The sequence below is a fragment of the Natator depressus genome, chromosome 5, assembly GCF_965152275.1.
Source record: "Natator depressus isolate rNatDep1 chromosome 5, rNatDep2.hap1, whole genome shotgun sequence".
In the NCBI taxonomy this organism is placed as follows: Eukaryota; Metazoa; Chordata; order Testudines; family Cheloniidae; genus Natator; species Natator depressus.
Window position 1 is genome coordinate 45834834 of NC_134238.1, and position 23965 is coordinate 45858798.

The 23965-nt window shown below is 42.0% G+C and overlaps 1 protein-coding gene across 1 annotated transcript; it reads right to left on the bottom strand.

The window, feature by feature from the left end:
• Positions 1-12099: 12099 nt before the first annotated feature.
• S100Z (S100 calcium binding protein Z) lies at positions 12100-15359 on the bottom strand. The gene is made up of 3 exons (XM_074953979.1): positions 15278-15359; positions 14592-14751; positions 12100-12547 (listed from the first exon to the last, which is right to left on the bottom strand). Exons 1-3 carry the CDS (start codon positions 15340-15342, stop codon positions 12377-12379), a joined length of 396 nt encoding a protein of 131 aa, XP_074810080.1. The 5' UTR covers positions 15343-15359; the 3' UTR covers positions 12100-12376.
• Positions 15360-23965: the final 8606 nt, after the last annotated feature.

Here is a 23965-nt window from a genome sequence, read left to right on the forward strand (position 1 = left end):
TGGAGGTGGGGTCACTGCTGAGGATGGTGTGCAGCTCCTTGTAAAAGCAGCACGTTTTCGGTGTCGCACCAGAGTGACTGTCAGCCTCCTTTGCCTTTTGGTATGCCTGTCTCAGATCCTTGATCTTACCATGGCACTGCTGCATGTCCCTTTTGAGCCCCTTCTCATCCATGCCACAAGCTGTCTGCTTGTAGGTGCCCAAGTTCCTTCAGATGGATCAGAATTTGTGACTACACAGCCTCCTCTTCCCACAGACTCAACAGAACCAGCAACTCTGGTGTACTTCAGGCAGGAGCGCATTTGCTGCAGAAAGCCGGCATGGTCAGCTGGGAAGATGCAATGTGAGTTGTCCACGTTGAGCAAACAGTGGAATTGCAAAAATTCCCAGGGCTTTAAAGAGGGAAGAGTGCATGCCTGTGTACCTGGCTGCAAGGCAGCGGAGTAGAAACTGCTTACCAGAGTGGTCATGATGGGCATTGTGGGAGGCCACTTAGAGACCTCCTGGAGGGCACTTAGAGTGACAAAAGCAAGAGCAGTGTCTGCACTGAGACTGCGTCACTCGAACCTTGTTGCAAAAAGCTCTATGATGCTCATTGAGGTGGTTTTATTATGTCAGCATAGCTGGAGTTAAATCAGCAGGAGGAGCACTGTTGTGTGTATGCCTCCACTGTTTTGTCAATGAAACCTGACTTTTGTCAACAAAACTGTAGTGTAGACAAGGCCTTACTCTGAAGTGGAAAGACAGGGAACATTTTTGGTAACCTTTCAAATGTAGCAGTTAAGCAAGTATTTTAGGAATGTATGATACTTAAAGGAACCCTGGAAGCACCAACAATTTATTTGTACTAGTTATGCTAGAAGGTGCCATCAAGCAGCTCTTTGATCTATAGATGATTATAGACCAGATTAAAGCCAATGAGTGTTCTGAGCATCTTTCATTCAGACTAAATGGAAGGCTCAATTAAATCCCTTTATGGAATAAGGTATCTGAAAATAATAGGAGTCACCACCCAAGGTAGTTGGCTGCATGGCAAGGCCTTATCAGAAACTAAATTGTGTGGAGGGGTTCCCTGATTGCAAATGCAAGTGCTGGGGGATTGTTTGTCAAGCTGTGTGTGTGTGTGTGTTAGAGAGAGGGAAGTAAGCATGCAACAAGAGAAGCAGTCGTGAGCATGTCCTGGAGAGGGAGCAGAGAGACATATTTCTGTCGGCCACAGAACTGACTAGCGAGGCAGACCTGGAAATTGTGGACAAGGGAACTGCCTGCTGTTGTTTGTCTCTACTGTGTTCAGAGAAACAAGACTTTGTACATTCTTTGTAAATAGGTATGTAAATAAGTAGGATTGCACCAAAGAAATTCTTGACTCCATCATCAATTTCTCCTCCTAATGGAAACAGTCCTGCAAGGCCATGGATATGTGGCCAAAGAATGACAAGAATCCAAAACGACATCACTTAATAGTCCCATAATTGTACAATTATGTTTAAATGAATCAAAGCTTTTTAATGGATTTCAACATGTAGAAAAGTTTTTAATTGCTCAAATAAAAGTTCCTGTTATAAGCAATCAACAGCTACAATTATCACATTAAAAACACAGAAGATACCAAAATACTTTCCTATTGTGTTCCTTTTCCCTTATGCAGTATCAGCACATCCCTTAACATCTGACACCAAATTCTCAAGATACTAAGATTTTCCACAATTTATTTGCAATGAACAAAAGGCTAAATCATCATAGGCGTGGTTGCATCATGAAGAATAGTGATTTCTATGGAACTGCTCAAGTAGTAAGGTACAACTCAATGTGAATAAAGGAGGCAGAATTTGGCCTATGTACATTTTGAAAGTAAGATAGGTGTATTCACCTACCTTCACACATAAAAAGTAGCAACATTAAGACACTGAATGAAACCTACAAAGCTATGAACTCTACAAAGCAATAAACTGCAGAGTTAAGGATCATGCTTGGTCCTGCACTCAGAACTTTTTATCTAGGTATGCTTTAACATAGTAAGCCCATGATCGCTTCCTTTGAAATCAATAGGAGTTTTGCCATTGACTTCAAATGGGACCATCAGCAGCACTTTTATTAAACCAATTAATGAATATATTTAAAATGTTCCTTTCGAAAACTTGATAACTTTATAGACAAGTCTGTCCCCAAATAAAAGTCTTAATAGAATGTTCTTCCGTTTTCTGATCATAGTCAAACTGTCTCTTACTTTTTGTATCTACATTTCCTTCAAAAATAAAAAAAACTTTGTATAAGGGAAAATCGAGAATTTCTTGTTAACACTGGACAGTGTGACATAAGGGATGTGTGATTTGTCATGAAGGGAGATTAAAGAAATGTCATATGTACATGATTTATATACTAATGACCTAACACAGGCTAGATGGCAAGTGTTGCATTAACACTATTTTTGGTACTGAATAAGAGAGAAGACTGAAGGTCTCAGTTTAACAGGTTACAAAGACTCAGGCAAACATTATATTCAAAAACTGAGATTACCCTTAGGAAACTATCACTGCCAGCTCTGCTTTAATGATGATCACCATCCATGACTCAACCCAAAGTCTGCACAAAGCAGTCGGAAGTGAGAAGTGGGAGTTAATGAAATTTTTTCATCTGGGGCTAAATGTACCCAGGCTGACGGAAAACATACAGTGATTGTAGCTGTATGAATGGAGTAATTGAAGAAGGCGTATCTCACTGTTCCAACTTCAGATTAGAAAGGTACCTGCCTGCGGCCTCGCTCAGTTCTACTGAAGTTGTTTAATTTTTAATGTGGGCCTGTCCCTTCTAGACTCTCCTCAGGAGATTTCAAAGTTTCTCAGAAAGAATGCCCTGGCATGGGAGTAATTTAAGCCTCATCTACACTAGAGAATGTTGGCTTGGCATGCACCTGCCATGCTTGTGTCTGCACGCAAAAGTATTTGCAATAGTCCACAAGCATTGTCAGCATCATTGCAGTTGCACTTGCTTGGAGGCTTCCTGCTGTTGTGTCTTGCATCAGGTCATTCTGCACATTGCAGCACTAGGGCCTGGGGTACGTGCCTACATTAAATAACCAATAATCAGCACATGCAAGTATTTATGTGGTATTTGTGACCTGTGACTAAAAGTGTCACCCAACCAAAACCAGGTTCATTTTCCATTTGAAAATGATTGTTGACTTGGCGCCACATTCAGTGTCTTGAGCTCATGCCGTGCCACAGCAAAGACATTTCAGCCAAGGCATGTCAAGGAAATGGGTTTTTTCTTCCTTTTTGTATTGTTTCAAAGACTGATAATTTCTCAACTGAAACACCTGTTGTCCCGATGGGAATTGGCTTGAGTCTTTGTGACTCAGATTTTTTTGGAAGGCAAAAAATGGGATTTGCTACCAGTGGTGCTAGATACTATGGTGATGGGTGCATTAGATAAATGTAGAGCAAGGACAGATTTAATCAAGCACTCAATCTACATCCAGACAGATAAGATACGGAAAATCTCTCATGAGTGACATACTGAATACCTAAGATCTTTGCTGCGCTGTTTACTTTCTCCTAGATGCCTTTTCTTCTCCTTCCACATTCCCTAGATTCTTTTTCAGTTATTCCTGGTATTATAGTGAGCATTCTGATCAGAATTATATGCTGAATACATTTGAACAAAATTGTTGGCATACTTCATGTAAACATATTTCAGATTGTTTGCCAGCTATCTGGTTTGACCATACCTGATGCGCTGTTCGCGATCTGTTATTTATAGTGGGTCACTGGTCACATTTTATTGTTTCTGCTCCCTGCCTGAAATGTTTATAAACAGAAGGTGGGAAATCAAAGAGATGTCCAGCTGGCCATACAAAAACTTCTTGAAACTACAACAAACCAAAAAAATATCACTCATGAATGTCCACAGAAAATATAGAGAGTCACAAATGTCTTCATCTGGAGCTGCATAATGCAGGCCCTCATTCAGCATTCTCAGGCACTTGCCCTTTTCCAGTGCTTCCTGAGATATGCTCTTACTTGGCACACCTCAGGGCAGGTCCTTCTTCCATATTCCCTGAGATCTGTCCTAATCAGCATTTCCCCCTGGCAAGTCCTTATGCTGCATTTCTACATAATGTGTCTCCTGTGTCATAAAATTGTTTTATAGTTTAACGTTGGTAGTTTAGATGAAGGGTTTTAGAGATGTGTATTTGATAGTTGTATTATGAATAGCTTGAACTGAAATCCTTCCAGCAAGTGGAAGCACAATTTATAATTTAAACAAGTTTAAAATCCTTGGGCCATATCCTCAGCAGATATTAAATGGCGTAGCTCCTTTGACTTCAGTGGAGCTCTGCAGTTTTACACTGGCTGAGGATCTAGTTGCTAGGGCTAAATTCAGCCCTGGCATAAACAGGTACAGCTCCAGCTAACTTCACGGGCAGTTGCGCCTGCTAGGGCTGAATTGTGTCTCTCAAGAAAGTGACCTTTTCTTAATGTATTCAATTCAGTATGCTTTGTGCACTACCCAGGTTGCTATCCAGTCCACATAGCCTGAGATACTGTAACTCTTAGGAGAGGCTCCAGAGTGAGCTAGTTTAGAAAATAAATGACCGGATAATAAACAAAAGATTTTCTCTCATTACGTATCATGTGGCAGAAGCAAGATAAAGTTGACACTGTTACTGATTTTTCTGCCAGACAATATACTACTGTGCAACAGACTTAATTATCTTTGTAAGGAAGAATTAATTAATTGTTAAACTGTCAATCAAAAATGTTGTTAAGACAGGCATATGATGCCACATCACTGTGTAACAAATCTTCCTGTCTGTCAAGAACCTTGATGTACATGGATCTGATTGCAGATTCAGGTTTGTGGCCGATCTTTCAGCCATCATCTTCGGGCCTAAATCTTTGAGTAGCTGAGCGACTCCTGCTAGGTAATGAACTTGAGACAAGGGTTGCCACCTCTGAGGAAAAAACCCCCAGGACATCTGGGATGAAATTGACATCTGGCAGTATGTCCTGAGCACCCGTACAGCTACCTCAAAAAAGGGACGAACCTGGGAAAACCTGGACAACTGGCAACCCTACCTGGGAACGGACCACATCTCAACTTGACGATACATGCTGCATGCAGGAGACTTCCTCTATGACCAGAGAAAAGAGAATCCTCCTCCGCCAGTTTCTCTTTTGTTGGTACTGCAGCATAGGGACTGCCATAGTCCGCAATGGAGAAGTGCCTTTTACGTTGGTTGAGATGGTGAAGGTGGATCTGTATAACTACAAATGAGCTGGACATCCCCCTCTTCCATTCTGTCCACAGTCTAGTTCCAACCGCAGCTTCATGCTCACATGATTGGATCCTCCACTAGGCGGGCTCTGTGGTGCATGAAACTGTAAACCCAATTCAGTGGCTGCCCACATCCTTCCCCCACACACCTTGCACAGCAGAAGAACTACACCCATTCTGCTGTTTTCAGGCTCTTTGGTAGCTGCAGAGGCACCACTTAGCAAACAAGTAGCCCTGAGTGAGGAATAGTTCCTTTGCCTTTGGAGGAAATGTTTGACTTTGAAATAAGAACATTTTAAAATAACGGATTGTGCATGCTGTGATCACTATTATTATTACCTGCAGAGAGAAATACCAACATGTGTTTCCCCAAATATTTGCTTCTCTGCTTATACATCTGTACAATTGCTTAAACATTGGAAGGGTGAAGTAACATACTGAGAGAGCGACTATACCCAGAGGCTCAGTTTTTCTGGTCAAGCCAAGCTGCACTTAAAGCAGAACTGGGCAGGGAGGTAGGAGGAGACAAAAGTGGCTTTATGCCATCTCTGTGGCTGATAATCCCCCCCGCAGCAGCTCAGAGCAGCTTCAGGTTCCTAGGGGAGAAAGAAAACTTGAAGTTGCCTATCCAGTCCTCTTTTCTAGAAGGCACGTTGGAAACAGATCTGTATTTAGGACAAATGACCATGTGACATGAACAAGTGTGATACAACAGCATTATATACAAAAACGCAAGTACTGAAGGGCCAGATTCTGATCCTGTCACACTGCGGGGTGCTCCACGAATGTTCTCATTGAAATGAATGGTATCACTCGTGGAGTAAGGTGCTCCTCAGTAGGAGTAAAAGTATCAGAGGCTAGCCTGAAATGAAGTGCAGCATGGCTCCCCTACCTATATAATATCGCTAATGAAAATATTTAAAGGCCTGATGATGTTTCAGCTCACATTTCTTGAGCATGAAAAAATTGATCAAATGAATCCTAAACACACGCTGTAATCAATACTAACTCACTGTAGCATTTATTCTCACTTGCATAATAAATTAGTTTCATAGCATGGTATCTCCTATGTTGTGTAGAAGATGTCTCTTGAACGAGTATTGCAGCAGCTGCATGTCTGCAATAGTAAAATGATCCCATGTATTAATTTTCAACTATTTCTTTAATTACTTGATGGAATGAAATTACTATGAATTCTATCTACTGGAAATTGTCAATAGGAAAAATCTGTCATGGTCTCTTTAACAGCTCATTACTTCTTCCCCCTACAGCACCAGGCTGCTCTTGTTTATGGCTGAAAGTAGTTGTAGAATGATGGTTATTCCAGTTGACCTTGAACACTAATAATTCCTGAGCCATTTGATACCTCCAAGCTGCAACAGAATAAAGGAGGTGTTGCCTTATGATGGATTTACTGGGTAAATCAGTGCCTGAAGGGACTGCTCCATTTCAAAATAGTCATCGTTACACTGATGTCATCAAGCAGCTTATTGAGATCTCTGGTTGGATATAGTATCTGAGGATGTTAAAAGGTTATTTACACAGATTTGTAGCACTTCAGGATGCATTAATCCAATTATTTCCCTGACTGGTACTTAAAGTGTCATTGGAACTGAAATAAAGGTAAATGTCACTGTCTGGAGGTTTCAAGACAATGCAATTTGTCTTCTAAACATCTGTTATGTATGTGTAATACAAAAAGAACCTCACAATAGCTAGGAAGGAGCTTGCTTGACATCGCTGTAAAATTTTATCGGCCTCAAATGTAACTATAAAAATGTTAGACTATAAACAGGTCTTTTCTATTGGTTTTCTAGATAGACTCTGATAAAAGGCATCTTTTTAGTTTGTGTTAATTAGGTGTCTTCACTAGAGCTGAGAGAGTTTGGAAAAACACATGTAGCACGTTGTCTTTTCAATTAAAAAAAAAGGTCTCTCAATTCTTGAACTTAGGACAAATTTAATTAACTTCAAAAGATATATCTTCAGTCTTAAGAGCACTCTCTCTGACTGGTCTCACTAATAGAAAGCATAGTGCTGTCATGTCCAAAGCAAAGAAGTAGGATTTTAACCTTCCTTTTTGAGAGAGAGACAGTGAATGTGTGCAGCTATCAACCCAGATTCCCCCCACCCCCACCCCGTGTATAGGTCACTGTGCCAGCGTCACCTAAGGCTGACATAGCTGGCCATGGAAGGATCTCTCATCCAACATTATGGCCATCATAATGGCTACCATGCCACTCCTTTCTCTGCAGCTTGCATAGGAGTTGTGGCCAGAGACAGGGAGCATAGCTGAGGCTTCCCTGCTCTCTAGCAATCCCCCAGCTGCCCTAATGGTCCCTTGGTGGGGATTGATAGCTGATATAAATATACACCTGGGGACTGGACCAGAACACAGTTAGCCCAGGGTTAGGGGTGGCAAAGGTGGCTTAAATCCCTCCTGAGGTGTGCTATGCTATTTTGTTTTCTGGTACTGAACATGCTTTGGGATTTTTTCTCCCCTGTCTGTTTGCTCTTAAGACTGAGCTCAGAAAAGGGCTCTTTTAAAAGTTGATAGAACTTGACAGTTGTCTTTGCAATAAGAACCCTCTAGTGATTTACAGGGTTTATCCAGCATTTGTTGTCTGGAATAAATATGATTTGAGTCCTTCTCTGAATCACACACCATTCATGTGCAAGACAGCCCCGTTCACAAGAAGTTCATGCTACACTGATCCCCTTGTAAATTCTGATCATTAGATTATTTCATTGACTGGCTCCATCATGACTGCCATCTCCCATTAGCAGTAGGTTCACATCATGGCTAAGTGTGACATGGCATAATTCTCATCAGAGTCCAGTTTGCTTCTTTTTCAGTATCTAATTAGAGAATGGCAGTGGGTTTGTGAGCTTTCCCAGCTTTGAGGATTTCTTTCAAAGGCCTCCTAGTTAAAACTGGTAGTGGATAAACTAGTGTGGTAGAATACCTTGTTCAGCTCCATCCTTTTTAGCCTTGGAGACTCAGGTTTGGGGCAAGGTAAATCCTTATAGGTGGCACAGGGTCCTGCTACTCCTCTCCTCAGTCAGTCCCTTGTGCTTGTTTTCCTTCCCTTCTGGGGAGCGAGTGCAGCATCCCTACTGGGAAGGTCTGGTGTCTTGCTGCAAACAGCCTACTGGCAGTTTTCCTGCTCCCCTCACTCTCTCCCTCCTACCACCCAGGGGAGGGTTTAAAAAGGTCCCAAGTAGTTGGAGTCAGCTGAACCTAATTGGTTCCCTAGCAATCCCTTTTCCAACTGAACCTTATTGCCCCATGGTTCTCTCTCCTTTAGGGAGGGGCCTTTTAATCTCCTGGGACTACTTATTACCCCCCTTTTGTAGCTGTTTATCCTGGGTTTACCACACTAGCTTCTGGTTAATATTACTTGACCCAGGAAATAGTTAAGTTCCGTGTGACCTGGTCTAAAGATTTACACTGAGCTCCTCACTGGAGGAAGGGGAAGGACTAGGGGGACCAGTAATGTTCTGGAGAACCCAGAAGTGACCATAGCAGAGGTACTTTGTATAAGCCTAAGAACCCCTCAATGCCAGCTGGCCAGGGGGTTACAAGAATATACTGATGTATGTATGTACATTCCAGTTCATTAAAGAATATTGTGCGAGGTCTTAAATGAAAGCCAGGATCACACTGATCATTAACAGCACTGTGAAATGCATGTGCAGATACATGCAAGGAATTATGTATGTATGCTGAAAATGTGTTCCTAAAGTTTCTATCAAGGCAGGGTTGGCAAATAAGTTTTTTCTGCCAGATAAAAGATGTTTATTCACCTATCACTCTGTTGGAATGTAAATTAAGCATTGTAAGCCAACACAATGGAACCCTCATTTACATATGATGACAACGGGTGCATGTGAAATCAATGGGAAGGCAACACACTGTAGAATAAATTACAGGGGGTTGTCTTGACTCTGGGTATTGACAGTGAACTTTGGGGAGTATAAGGAGAAAGCAAAGAAGATACCTCCTTACTCTGCACCTTGAAAGTAGTCAGGCAGTACAATTACATTATGAAAACAGGATCACAACCAACGGTGGTTGAAACACTGCAAAGGATATTCTGGGGGAGAGAAACTTCTTTAGAGGGAAGGTTAGCCTACTTAGTTAAGGTTAATCTCTAGAAAGCATGCTATGATTTTGTTTTTTACATAAACCCTTGTTTCCATAATCCTTACTTGCTATCCCTTGAATCTTTGCTAATAAACTTATTACTGTTCACTGTCACTATTATATCTATCAGTGCTGTGAACATAAGAATGGCCATACTGCGTCAGACCAAAGGTCCATCAAGCCCAGTATCCTGTCCTCTGACAGTGGCCAATGGCAGGTGCCCCAAAGGGAATGAACAGACACGTTATCATCAAGTGATCCGTGCCCTGTCACCCAATCCCAGTTTCTGGCAAACAGAGGCTAGGGACACCATTCCTACCCATCCTGGCTAATAGCCATTGATGGACCTATCCTCCATGAACCTATCTCGCTCCCTTTTGAACCCTGTTATAGTATTGGCCTTCGCAACACCCTCTGGCAAGGAGTTCCAGAGGTTGACGTTGCGTTGTGTGAAAAAATACTTTCTTGTGTTTGTTTTAAACCTGCTACCTATTAATTTCATTTGGAGGCCCCTTGTTCTTGTATTATGAGAAGGAGTAAATAACACTCCCTTATTTACTTTCTCTATACCACTCATGATTTTATCGACCTCTATCATATCCCCCCTTCCTCGCCTCTTTTCCAAGCTGAAAAGTCCCAGTTTTATTCATCTCTCCTCATACGGAAGCCGTTCTATACCCCTAATCATTTTTGTTGCCCTTTTCTGAACCTTTTCCAATTCCAATACATCTTTTCTGAGATGGGGCGACCACATCTGCACGCAGTATTCAAGATGCTCACGTACCATTGATTTATATAGAGGCAACATGATATTTTCTGTCTTATCATCTATCCCTTTCCTGATGATTCCCAACATTCTGTTCATTTTTTTGACTGCCGCTGCACATTGAGTGGATGATTTCAGAGAACACAGAGAACTGTGGTCTGATACAAGGAGCTGATCCTGAGTTGAATCATACAAGCTGGCATGTACACTGTTCCCATGGGAGTAGCAGACTTAGTATTTCTGAGAGTAAATTTCAGCGGATAAAGGGCTGGACATTACAGGAAAATGCTTTAAAGGGGCTTGAGGACTGGGGTGCACCTGTTGCTAACCTGCAAGGCAAAGTAAGAGCTGGCATACTCCAGAGGCGACAGCTTGAGTAGCTAATAGGCTGGTGGTGTCAGGGAGCTGACACCCAGTTACACATATGTAAGTCTCCCTTTGGCTGGAGGCAAAGTGGTAACAAGCTGACCCTCAGTACCTCAAGCACTGCTGCACCTTGATTTTCCAAATAATGTACCTGCTGTCATTGTGGTCTCACTGAAAGTGAGACTGACATGTAAGTGAAGGGGCAAGAAATCACCGGAGACAAAAAATTAAAAAATTGGTAGACACTTTTTTTTTGCCATTCAACCACAGCGAATCCTCTGTGAATGCTATAAATGTCAGTCAGAGAATCACTAAACACATTGCAAAGAGGGGCAGCACATTCAGCTTCTGCTACCACTGAACAGCCTCCAGTATTGCATGACAAGACATCTGGTGGTGACAGATTTCTTCTTCGGGGAATGACAACTGCCCCAGACATGGCAGATGATGCTCTCCTAAACTACAGAATGCTACTTTGATAAGGGCTTATGTAATTGTAATGCTATATTATGTAACAAAAACCATATGAATATTAGATTTACCATCGAAAGGCGTTTGAGGTTTGGGGAGATAGAGATAAGTCAGTTACTCCATTACTAGGTCATGCCCAGCCAGACAATATCTGAAGTGACTTTTTTCCCCCCATACACAAAGAGCAAATCATGCAGTCTCAAGCCAGATGCCTTTTATTGTAGACTAAGGAAAACAATGAAGGAAGAAAAAGCAAATATAAAGTCATTGTGAGGGGAAAAACAGAGAGTGTCCGCCCGTGGCAAGATCCTCCCACCATAACTCCTGTAGCAGGGCTCCAAAGACTTCTCCCATTTAATGATGCAGCACAAAGAAAACAGAATCACGTGGCCTCATTTACATCTCCCCTGAAGACCCACTTCATCCATGTCTCCTATAAGCAATCAGCTGACAAAGTCCTCTATTCATTTGTTTAAATAATTTATCCTATGCATGAACTCTTTTATGCTGAGAGAAGGGGTTGAACAGAGAGGCATGAACACAATAGAAGTGAAGCTGGGAGAGGTTGGGAAGCTGAAGGAAGCCATGCATTCTGTCCGACTGGATGGGAGGAAGGCGTGATTGCAGCCTATCAGTGCAAGTGAAGGGAGGGCTTGAGAAATGAAAACAGAGAAGAAGGTGGCCCAAATTGAGCAGAACTGGTCCAAAAAATCATCCTTTTTGGCATGCCAAAAAATTAGAGTTTTCAACAGGACACTTCAAAATTACATTAAAAATTCAGTTCAAAACTTCAGTTTTCATTACATTTCATTTCAAATTTTCCCATACAAAAATTGTGTCAAATGAAATTCCAACCACCCCCTCAATTTTTTTTTAAACTTTTTAAAAAATAACCCATTTTTTCAGGAAAATTTTGTGTTTGAAAAATTTCAACCAGCTCTAAATGTCAGACAGCAAACTGTAGTTTCCGGAGGAATGCGTGCCAATGGAGGGGGCAGCACTCTAGATGTGGGACAGGGCAGATGAAAAAGGGGTGAATACGGGTAGCAGGGTGAAACCTCAGAAACTCAGTCAAGTGAACTAACATCTGGAGCTCTTGCATCAGGGAAGTGACAAATACATGATATAAAAAAAGCAGAAAATAAATCTTGGAAGATACTTAGGGCCAGATTGTCAGGTGGTGAAAATCAATATGGGCCCACTGAAGTCAGCAGATTCCTGCTGCTTTACACCAACTGATGACCTGATCCTTACAATTTAATAACTTTAACACGACATAGTTTGTAGTCACAAAATGCTGATGAGTGCTAATGAAGCATGATTCAGGTACATTTGTCTCTCAGTGGTTCATTTACTTATCATTTCCAAATTCCTTTTGCTTTAGCTGTTCCTCAAAGAAGTCATTGCATGCTACAGTCAAAGCAGCAACCAGAATGACAAATTCATTAAAATCCACTTCATTGTCTCTATTGGTATCCAGATCTTTCATGATCTTATCAACCAGCTGGAGATCTTTTTGGCACTAGAAAGAAAAAAAGAAAATGAACTTTAAAAAAAAACAAAACAGATTTGTTGACCTTCAGTTTGATGTTTCTTAAATGTAGTTAGGCTTGGCAGAACTCCATTTTTATTTGTTTATAATTTGACTGATTTCAGTTTTATTTTTAAGCATTTTTCCATTTTTATCTGTTTACATTTTCTCAGTTGTGCACAATTATGTTTTTAAGCATTTTGTTCTATTTTTATCAATTTAAATGTTCACAGGTATAGGATATTATGGAGAGCGTCAGACAGAAATTATTGAATGATAGTAGATGTTAATATTCAGAGTTAAAGCTTTATAACAGTTAAAACACAAATTGTCAACATCGCATGTCAAAATATACCAAGGAAACTTCCTTAAATTAAATTCTTATAAGTTCTCAAAGAGCATTTTTCTTACTTTGCCTAGCAGTAAGATTTTTTTATTATCAATGGAAAAATAGTTTTTCTTCGGTTTGTGTGTGTATGGTGAAATTGATGATTACCAACATGTACTGATGAAAATCTATCCTTCCAAGCCTAAATGTAATCTGTCTGGACATTATTTGTATAATACAGGTATAAAGTGTGTTTGATTTTCTTGAACATACCCACACTAAACCCACAAGCCATCCAGGAATTCCTTTTTTACATGTACTGTATCTTTAACTATTTCAATGTCTTGAATCTGCACTCAGTTTAACAAGAAAATGACTTAACTATGGTGCACATCTTGAATGTATAGTTCTGGTATATCATAGTACAATCCAGTAATGTGCTAAAAGTTTAAGTAGTATCAATTATTTCAATCTGTTCTAAAACTTAAAAATGAAGGAGCTGTGTGAAATTTTCATTTAAAGTGTCAGCATATCAATATTAACAGTGTTAAAAGCATAGGGCCAGGTTTTCAATAGAGCTCAGCAACAAATAGGCACTTACATGAAGCAACCAGATTTGGGGAGCTGTCGAGTGAAAATCTGGCTCATGATGTTTATTTTAAAATAGCAACTATGTCAGTGTTTGGGGTGGGGGTTTTTTGGTTTTTTTAAAATGCTTTTTATAATTTCAAGACGTTATTTATATAGGGCCAGATAATGCCTTCTGTTGTCACGGTTGGTAGAACCTCACTTAGCAAGTACGGGTCCTACTCAATATGAGTAAGGGCAGCAGAATCTTCCCATAATAATAAATCAATAGACAGGATTAAAAAGAAAATCCAGTCCAAGAAATTTCATAAATTGATTCAAAATAATCCTGTTGTTGTTGTTAAAGACCACAAAACGGTTAGGATTACTAAAATACAGGGAATCAATTATGTACCAGATTCCATAAGAATTTCAGTTTGAATAATTTAAGAATACAACAGATGTGCATAAATAAATTCAAATCAGCAATGACTGTGAGAGCTCTTCTCAGCACTATCTCTGTTCAGTACAGATAGGGAGCTATATTTGGAACATACAGGATTGCCAATAAACCTGTGAAGAAATGTGTACCATACAACTGTAAGCCTGAAGAAGCCCATAAAGAGCATGAAACATTCCCGACGCTGATCACAATCAGTCTGCATATGTTTGGGAGTGCACAGTCATTTCCATTCACTGCACTTAAAACTTTCTCTCGCCTCCTGAGAACTATATACCTGTATTATATCCCAATTTTGCTGAGGGCTGGTCTACACTCAGTTCTAACTAAATTGATTAAAAGTGATTTAACGAAATCATTTTTTCTACTATTTCTAGATTGTATTTGGCACTGATGTTCAAACACACAGCTGAATAATCAGTGACTTACGTAGTTTTCATCATTTGTGACGAGTGGTTCAAAGCAAAGGTGCACATTTTAATATACTCATCAAACAAGACACTTGATATTAGCGCTTTCTCTTTGGATCCATAAACACAGTTGTCATTTGATTGTATAGTTTAGATGCTGTCACATCATGGACTTGATTGTATAAGGAAATGCTCTTCTAGAATCCTTCAGTAGCTATTTCCCTCACCCACTAAACCTTAATTTAAAGAGATGTAGAAACTGCCTCTTACTGAAAGGAAGTCAGTGAGTTCACTGGTAAGGAGCTGTTTGAGTTCTCCTTTATTCAGTTTGTATTTGTCCCCTTCTTTGCCTGAGTAATGGTGAAAAACCTTGATCAAGGTGTCCATAGCATTCTCCAGCTGTGTAGGCATGTTGTGGAGTGGAACAGCTCTAGGACAGAGAACAAAAATCATTGGTACTGTACATGAATTATACAGAACTCAAGCATGTGAGCCTGGTGCAGCTGTAAAACAGAAGCTGCCATAAATACTGAAAAACATGTATTCATTTGATCCATATAATCAAATGGTGGTTTACATTGCTAGACTATGATATTAAAACAAAACATTGTACTTCAGACATCAGAGGTTAGCTCTGGAAAATAAATGTGAAGGGTTAAACGAAAGCTCTACTCTGCATCCAGTATGATCAACAGGAAAACATTTGTACAGCAAGTTGAAACCACAGGCATAAAGAAAGCATATTATACCAGTGCATAATCTCCTACCTGTTCAACCAAAAGAGTATTGTCAACAGGTAATGATAGCTAACTCATACGCACATTTATACTGAAGGCTGCCCCTTGTGCACCGATTTCCCTGATGCTCAGAGGGAAATCACCAGTGATAGCAGATTCAAATGCTGGAGCATCAGCTTTCACTTTATTGGGTCCTACTGTTTTGTTTTTTTAAGTCACCTGGAATGAACAGGTGTGAGCTTCTGTCCCCAAGTGGCCTTCCAGAGGCTGGCGTCACTGAACATTCTGTAAAGAGAAGAGCAATAGTATCATTAAAACTGAAGAGGGTGGAAATACAATTAGTTGCTAGGAAGCTGAGGATTGGGAAAATAACTAAAAATAGAGATCAGGTGAAGGGGAAACATTGCTTTGCGTAAACCAAGGGAGAGCTCTTACAAAGCCATAATGAAGATAAAGATAACGGGAAAGTCAATAGCAATATCATACAGCAAAAACTGAACCTTATCAATTTTACAGACTAGATGAAAGGTTACCAAGAAAATACACACAGGGAACACTGTTGCTAATGTCCACCTAATTTCTAAAACACGTGGACACAAACCTGTCTACTATAGTGATTAAGTGCTTTATCAATATCTAGACACACAGAGACAAGCATGCTTTCCTGGAATGGTCACAAAGAAAAGGTTTGTTTCTGATTCCATGGGTATTTGTTTACTGTGTTTAATAATTTTTTTCACTATGAACTCGTCACAAAAAAAAATTCACTGAAAGCAACAAAAGTGCTGTAAATGGTGCATACAAAATATTTCTTCTTCTATTGTTTGACCTTTTAAAAATGTGCCCATGTGGGGGCCTGGAGAGCCAAATTAGAAGTGACAATGACAAAAATCAACTCAAAAATTCCCTCCAAATGAAACCACAATCTCTTTCTAATCTAATCTGTGTGCATTTCTAAAGCAGCAAACCTTAATGTCTAGGCACTTGGGGCCAGCTTTGCAAAGATATTTAGGCACATCAAGATGCAAATAGATGCCTAGTGAGATCTCCAAAAGTGCCTAGGACCCACATACTCAAATGTATTTAGGTGCCTCACTTCCACTGAAATCCCTTTAGGCACACATCTGAATATTTAGGAGTCTAAATACCTTTGTGAATCAGGCCCTTGCTTGATAAGGTCCTCATCATGGTATGTATGCACTCAGGAGAAACCCAGATCACCTCCCTTACACAAATGCCCCTGAGTACATTTATAGATGAGCCCTGCATCTGCTCCCCAGGTCAACAGACTTGTGCTTGGTCTTGTTAGACCAAAGAGGGAAGTGAAATTAAGAGTCAAGGGCCTTCCAGTGAGAATCTCCTGCTATCAGCCCTCAGAGTTTGGGAACATGTTTTATCTCCAGTTTAGGAGGAGAAGCTGAGGGAACTAGGGTTATTTAGTCTGCAAAAGAGAAGAGTGAGGAGGGATTTGATAGCAGCCTTCAACTACCTGAAGGAGGGTTCCAAAGAAGATGGAGCTCGGCTGTTCTCAGTGGTGGCAGATGACATAACAAGAAGCAATTGTCTCAAGTTGCAGTGGGGGAGGTCTAGGTTGGATATTAGGAAACACTGTTTCACTAGGAGGGTGGTGAAGCACTGGAATGGGTTACCTAGGGAGGTGATGGAATCTCTATCCTTAGAGGTTTTTAAGGCCCAACTTGACAAAGCCCTGGCTGGGATGATTTAGTTGGTGTTGGTCCTGCTTTGAGCAGGGGATTGGACTACATGACCTCCTGGTCTCTTCTAGCTCTAATATTCTATGATTCTATTATTCTATTCCCATTCACCCCAATACCCAGTGGGTATTCTCTCCCTGTGCTACATTCTTTTCCTGTCTCTCTCACCATACCAATGAAGGAAGTCAAACACACTGAAAAGCTCCAAATGATACCAAATGCAGTAGTTTATCTACTTGGCAATTATGCATCATCACTGAGCTCCTCTCTCTGGTCTGGCTCCCCAATGAGTACAGAGCCCAGTTCAGAGCCTTTGTCCTGATAATCAAAGCCCTCCACAGGATTGGCCCTAGCTACCTAAGAATTGACTTTCCCTCTTTGACCAGTACCTCCTATGACAGCTACGTTCCAGTGGACCCCTGACACTGCTGCATACCAGCGGTGGGGGGGTAGGGGAAGGGTTGTGAATGTGGAAGACAGAGCTTGTAGTGGAGTAGGACATGCATTATTCAGCTCACCCCACCCCACCCCCGAGAGAAAATTCATGACAGGCCCCCACCGCCTTCAGAACTGAATACAAAACTCATTTCTTTCACTTAGTTTCTCTTTCTCTCTCTCTCTCTCTCTCTCTGGCACACAAATGTAAACAAGCAAGCAAACAGAAATGCTATGTATAAATCCAACTATCTCTCCTACCGCCTAGGAAGAAATAGAGAGAGATTGTTATCACCATTTCTGTTTTAAATCAGTGTGAGGCACTCATATACTCCAGTGATGGGAGCCATATAAGCATCTCGATAGATGTCATTCCTCATCTGCCTGTCTCCTTTGCCATCAGGGCAAGGTGCTCCCCATCCTCTTTTGATTGTACCTACCTGAAAAATCAATGCAAACATAAGGGGCTCAGTTGTGCCTACTAGACAAAGACCCACAATGGGGGAGAAAGGGAGTCTCACAGAGGTACCCCATCCCAGCAGGGATTCTAGGAGACACCTAGTGTGTAGAGGGCTCTCACCCTGTACTATACCTATGCATGGAATTCAGCAGGTGCTCCACTCCCTGGCACCATCCACTTGCTCTCCCTTTTCGGGTGGCTAACACCCACAGGGTTCTACTGGGAGGCAGCCTTGTGCTCTGGTGACGTCGTTACCCATGGTCATATAGCCCGTAGTCATAAATCTGGGTACTGTGAGGAGGATCATTTCATTTACTCAGCGCTGTTGAGATGGTATCTCAAGCAGCCAGGGCCATTCAGGCTTGTGTCTTCCTGTGATCACTAATGCCTACATCATTGCTCAGAAATGGTTATTAATCAAGACAAATAAAAACACCTGAATAAGACTATTAAATAAACAGCAAAAGTTAAGCGCTGCTGAATCCACAAATGAAGGGTACTAACTGTGGAACATCCACCGTCGAATATATAATTCAGCATGTATCTCTCTAAACCACATTCACCATCTAGCTACTGAATATTGTAAATTCAGTTAACTAAGCAGAGAAAGCAATGGGTATAATTTTCAGATGAGAGGTACAAACTTTCAGCGCAGCCACCCTCAGGACACGAGAGAGAAAGTTATATCTGTCTTTTCCACCACACCAGCTCAATAATTTATACAATGATATAATCTGCATAGCCCCTTTCAGCACTCTGACTACTTTACTTTAGCTAATTGTCTAAGAAACTCTTTATTTCATGCGGCCGGCTTATATTTAATAGCATGATCCGCTGTGCCAAAGCTCTTTTGTCAAGAGATTCTTTTCATTTGTTTCCCAAGAAACTGTCATGAATTCGCTTGGCTCTTCTGTTAGACGAATCCTGTAAGATGCTGAACACCCTCCCTTTCCAGATTACTAACCCTTTCAGGAGTAAGAAAAGGAGTACTTGTGGCACCTTAGAGACTAACCAGTTTATTTGAGCATGAGCTTTCGTGAGCTACAGCTCACTTCATCGGATGCATAGCATATTGTGGAAACTGCAGAAGACATTATATACACACAGAGACCATGAAACAAAACTTCCTCCCACCCCACTGGCCTGCTCGTAACAGCTTATCTAAAGTGATCATCAAGGGAGGGCCATTTCCAGCACAAATCCAGGTTTTCTCACCCTTCCACCCGCCCCCCCCACAGACACACATACAAACTCACTCTCCTGCTGGTAATAGCCCATCCCTCTTTGAAACCTCTCTTTATAATGCGCATGATAATCAAGGTGGGTCATTTCCAGCACTAATCCAGGTTTTCTCACCACCGCCACCCCCCCCCCCACACACACACCCCCCTCCAAAAACCACACACACAAACTCACTCTCCTGCTGGCAATAGCTCATCTTACAATGTGCACAGCAATAATCCAAGTTTAACCAGAACGTCTTGGGGGGGGGGGGGGTTGGAGAGTGAGTTTGTATGTGTGTCTGTGGGGGGGGCGGGGGGAAGGGTGAGAAAACCTGGATTTGTGCTGGAAATGGCCCTCCCTTGATGATCACTTTAGATAAGCTGTTACGAGCAGGCCAGTGGGGTGGGAGGAAGTTTTGTTTCATGGTCTCTGTGTGTATATAATGTCTTCTGCAGTTTCCACAATATGCTATGCATCCGATGAAGTGAGCTGTAGCTCACGAAAGCTCATGCTCAAATAAACTGGTTAGTCTCTAAGGTGCCACAAGTACTCCTTTTCTTTTTTCTTTTTACGAATACAGACTAACATGGCTGTTACTCTGAAACCTTTCAGGAGTGTGATTTATCTTGCATACTCCCAAGTTTCACCTCACTTAAAAACTACTTGCTTACACAAATCAGACATAAAAATACAGAAGTATCACACCACGCTGTTACTGAAAAATTGCTTCCTTTCTCATTTTTACCATATATTTATAAAATAAATCAATAGGAATATAAATATTGTACTTACATTTCAGTTTATAGTATATAGAGCAGTATAAAGAAGTCATTGTCTGTATGAAATTTTAGTTTGTACTGACTTTGCTAGTGCTTTTTATGTTGCCTGTTGTAAAACTAGGCAAGTATCTAGATGAGTTGATGTGTCCTCTGGAAGACCTCTGTGCACCCCCAGGGGTACGTGTACCCCTGGTTGAGAACCACTGCCCTAGAAAATTAGGTGGTTACCCAAAATTAATAGAAATCAGTGCATTACTTTCACCTTCCTTTCAAGCTGCATTACCTGCTCTGTTTTAATACAGGCTGTACAGTATCTTGCTAGCTAATAACAGCCCACTGAAGTCAATGGAAAGGCTCCCAGTGGGATCAGGTCCTATACAAATTCCCTTCATAGCTGATGACCAAACTTTATCTCAACTTTCTGACCTATAAATCAGAAACAAAACTAAACACAGCCTGATCTCCTGGCTTAGCTAATATAGCTCCAGCATTTAAGACATATCCCCTTCATGTTCTGTGTGCTCCTTTCAGACAGTCCCAGCGCTGCCCTCCTCCCAACAGCTGATAACTAAGAGGAGCTTGATCCTGCTCTTAAATATGGAAATACACTCTGTAAAATCCATTGCTGTCCGAGATGCAGTGGCAGTTTAGAAGTGTTTTCATATTGTATGGTGTGACTAGTGTATGTTGGTCCACCGTATAGGGCCAGATTCTGTCCCCCTTACCCATGCTGGATAATATCTTACTGCACAAATAGCCCATCCGACTTCAGTGGGGCTACACACATAGGGTAAGATTGGCCCTTGCCCTACACACTTGTGCAGAGGGGTTGGAGGCATAAGGCACTCCTTTACTCTTCTGTGTGGGCTATGACCTGCTGGGCCCCAGCGTGGGGGAAGACCAGCCTCTGTGGAGGCCACTCCTCCCCTTTGCACACAGATGGTCATATAATGGGTGGAGTCTTGGCTCCACGTGCTTCCCCACAACGTGCTGGCTAGCACAACAGAGCTGTGGTGGCGGGAGGAGCACTGTGCTCTTGGTATAGTCCAGAAGTGGCCTCCTTCCCCTGGGATAAGGGGAGTTAGGATCCACTGAGACTCTCTTCCACTCACTTCCCAAAAACTCAGTTCGACTCTGGAATTTCTCAATCAGGTGACAGCAACACTATTTGACAGCAACATTATGCCCTAGCTGGCCATGCTCAGAGCTTGGGGGGGGGGGTGGCTGCAGGGCACACCACATATCCAAAGTTATAGAGCAAAACTTTGCCTTATATATGACTCTACTGCCTGCCTTTAGATTGCAATACGCACTTCATGATTGGCTTGGTTACTTTTCAGGAACCAGTCCCTGTACAGCATGATCTGTCCATGTGCAGTTCATGTATAACCTGAGCTCTACATTCCAGGCTTGTCTTGTCCATTGTCTCCATCACCTGCTTAACTTAGCTAGACTGACTCCAGCCTAATGCTTGTTATGCCCTTATTTACAGCTGATTCTTCCATTCACCTTCCCAGTCATGCCAGTTGAGACATGAGGTCTTACTTGTGTCAAGTTACTCAGGTCAAATTAGGCCTACAGGGGAGACAAGGGGAGTTGTCGTGACGCTCAGAATCCCAATTCCTTGCCAGGTCTGCTCCTGGGGCAGCACACCCACATGCTGCCTCTTCCCAGAGCAAATGGCAAACTGGCAGCATAGGCCACAATTAAGTATTGCTCCATCTATGTGAGTAAGAGTGGCAGAACTGGCCCTTGGTTAGCATCTGGTTTTCAACATTTGCCCCAAACTATATTGGCAATATCTTCTGGCAAATAATTGCTGAGCTGGAGAAGGCAATTCAGCCCTTCCTCCACACACACAAACCCCTTACCTCCACCCTGTACATATTTGCTTTTTCTGCTCTCAGTGACCAGCCTCATCCAGATTCGGGCTGCATGCATGACTAATCAATGCTGGTGGCGCAAGCCTTGACTGGAAGGAATGTGGAGGACTTGGAGGCTCTGGGGAATGGAAGTAGTATAAAATAAAGAGGGTTTTATTTTGAACAAATATTTACTGGTGAGTTCTAAACAGCATTTTAGCATTGCTCTTACTAGGAAAAATCAGTTTAAACCAGAAGCCTGACATATATCTAATGCTTTCTAGGTTTTGACATCCAGATTAAAATCCCATCCTGTGACATTGTGGGGTTCCAATCCCACTTTAAGTGCAAAACTATCGTTTCTTGCACAATAAAATCTTATATTTTCAGTCAAAGGGCTGTTATCTAGCCAGCACTTTGTAGTTATGTGGTACTTACCTTGTCCACCTGTCTGCTGCTGGGGATAGCTTTTCTAGTCAAATTTCTCCTTTCTTATTTCCTCCTCCTCTCACCGTGGATTTTCCCAAGTCTATGTGCCCTTCTTGCATCTCTTTCCCTTCTTTCCTCAGCTGAGTTTTCCCTGTCCTCCTTCATTTATCTGTGTTCTCCTCTTAACTTCAGTATCTGTTTTTCAGTTCTCTCAATATATTCAGCCATTCTCCCTTCTATATTTCTTCTGCTTTCAGTTTTCCTTCCCATTTTTACTGTAATGCACCACAGGGGACAGAATTGGGATTATGGGGCGATAGCCCCTAAATCAAAGAGTTCGGGTCCTAAATACCCCCTTTAAATGGGCTGCTTTTTGACAGTCACCCAAATTGAAGAGTATTGTTGTTCAAATACCCTCATCTCATGCTGTTTAGATTTCCATTTGGACAATATAGTGTATTCTCTGCACTTCCTTTCCCAGCATACAAATTCTTGCATAGATGCAGTCCTAGTTAGTAACCTTCAGGTCAGTTAGGTCTCCCTCTGCACAGAAGGTTCCTTGGCAGTCCTCCTGTGGCACTGTTTTGGGAGAGAAATAAGAGCAACCTCTGTGCCAGAGATCTTCTATCTGAGCCACTACCTACTCCTTGCTTTGCTTCCCCAGAAGTCAGAGTTCAGTTTCTCTCTCCAAGGCCCCCATCAGTAACTGCCTCAGCTACCAGTTCACAGCAGTGAGGCCAAGTTGCCATAAGCAACAGACTATTTTCCTGGTGATTTTAAAGAAAGACAGAGATTTAAAAAAAAAGAAAAGAAAAAAGATAAGTAGAAATACTGCTGATTAACAAATATTACAGAAAGCATCACTAGACTGGCCCTAAGTTTAAGTGACAAACAGGTACTTGCAGCTGAACATCCTTTTGCTCTTTCAGGCCTTTAGGTAACCACACGTGTCCAAGTCACTTTTTACATCAGCACAGCAGGCCTACACTAGGGATCTGCACCAATGGGTGCAAAATACCCAGAGCAGGCAAGGCCTCAGCATACAGCTGGCTTTTCTTCGTGTCAGGCGGACTCTAGTTACATAGCCTCAGAGTATCTCTCTTTCGTTCTGTAACTGGAGACTGTGCAGCCAATGCCACTTGGCTTTGGCAGTTCAAGATGCAATTAGCACTTGGCATTACATCAGCTTCCAGACCAAGCCAAGACGGTAATTTCCTTTGTGGGAAATCCACTCATTAATAAGACAAACCCTTCCTTTTGTAATATGAATTCTGACTGACTCATGTTTCATCCTACTTCAAACTCACATGACTTTTAAACAGGTGTGGATGTTTGTTGGGGGTGGGGAGGTAAACATTTCTCCTAATCCACATTATTAATGCCCCATCTCTTCATCTCATGCAAGGCTCTCACACATAGGGTGAGACTATGCCATTAAGGCACAACCCAGCTTTGAGAGTGTTTGTGAACTCTGGAAGGCACCATGCACTCCAGACCCCTGCCTCCCATGTACCCAGGGAGCATGCCCACTATTCCACCCGTGAGGATTGTGGAGTTTGCATTCCTTGCCATGGCTGGCCAGCTGTACTAGCAGGTGCAGACAGATGAAGGGGGGGGTCTTACCTATGCTACAAATGCTTTTCAGGTACAGCTAGACCAATATAACTCTGCTAGCACAGCCCCCTTCTGGAGATGCAGCATAAACTGACAGAAGGAGTTCTACCGGCACAGCTGGACCATGTCCCCGAATGACATAGAAACACTCCTCTGTGTCGGCATGGCTGTGCCTACCCCGGGGGCTTTACCAACATGTCTATGTCAGCTAGCATGGAACAATTCCTGTGCCCTGGTGACCACAGAGATTGCAACTGTGCCTGACTTGGGCAAGGAGGGGGGAAAGGCTACTTGTGCCCGCCCCACCTTGCATACCCACGCCCCAGCATGGCACAGTCTGGCTCATTGTCGTTAGCCCTTAATAAATAAATAATGACGCGCTCTATGGC

What these genes read in the sequence shown, in the direction of transcription:
- S100Z (XM_074953979.1), bottom strand. Translation starts at nt 15,342, where the DNA reads ATGTTCAGTGACGCCAGCCTCTGGAAGGCCACTTGGGGACAGAAGCTC. An exon ending in CTCACACCTGTTCATTCCAG is followed by an intron (nt 14,752 to 15,277) that starts GTGACTTAAAAA and finishes TCTCTGTCCTAG; the next exon opens with AGCTGTTCCACTCCACAACA. An exon ending in AACTCACTGACTTCCTTTCA is followed by an intron (nt 12,548 to 14,591) that starts GTAAGAGGCAGT and finishes TTTTCTTTCTAG; the next exon opens with TGCCAAAAAGATCTCCAGCT.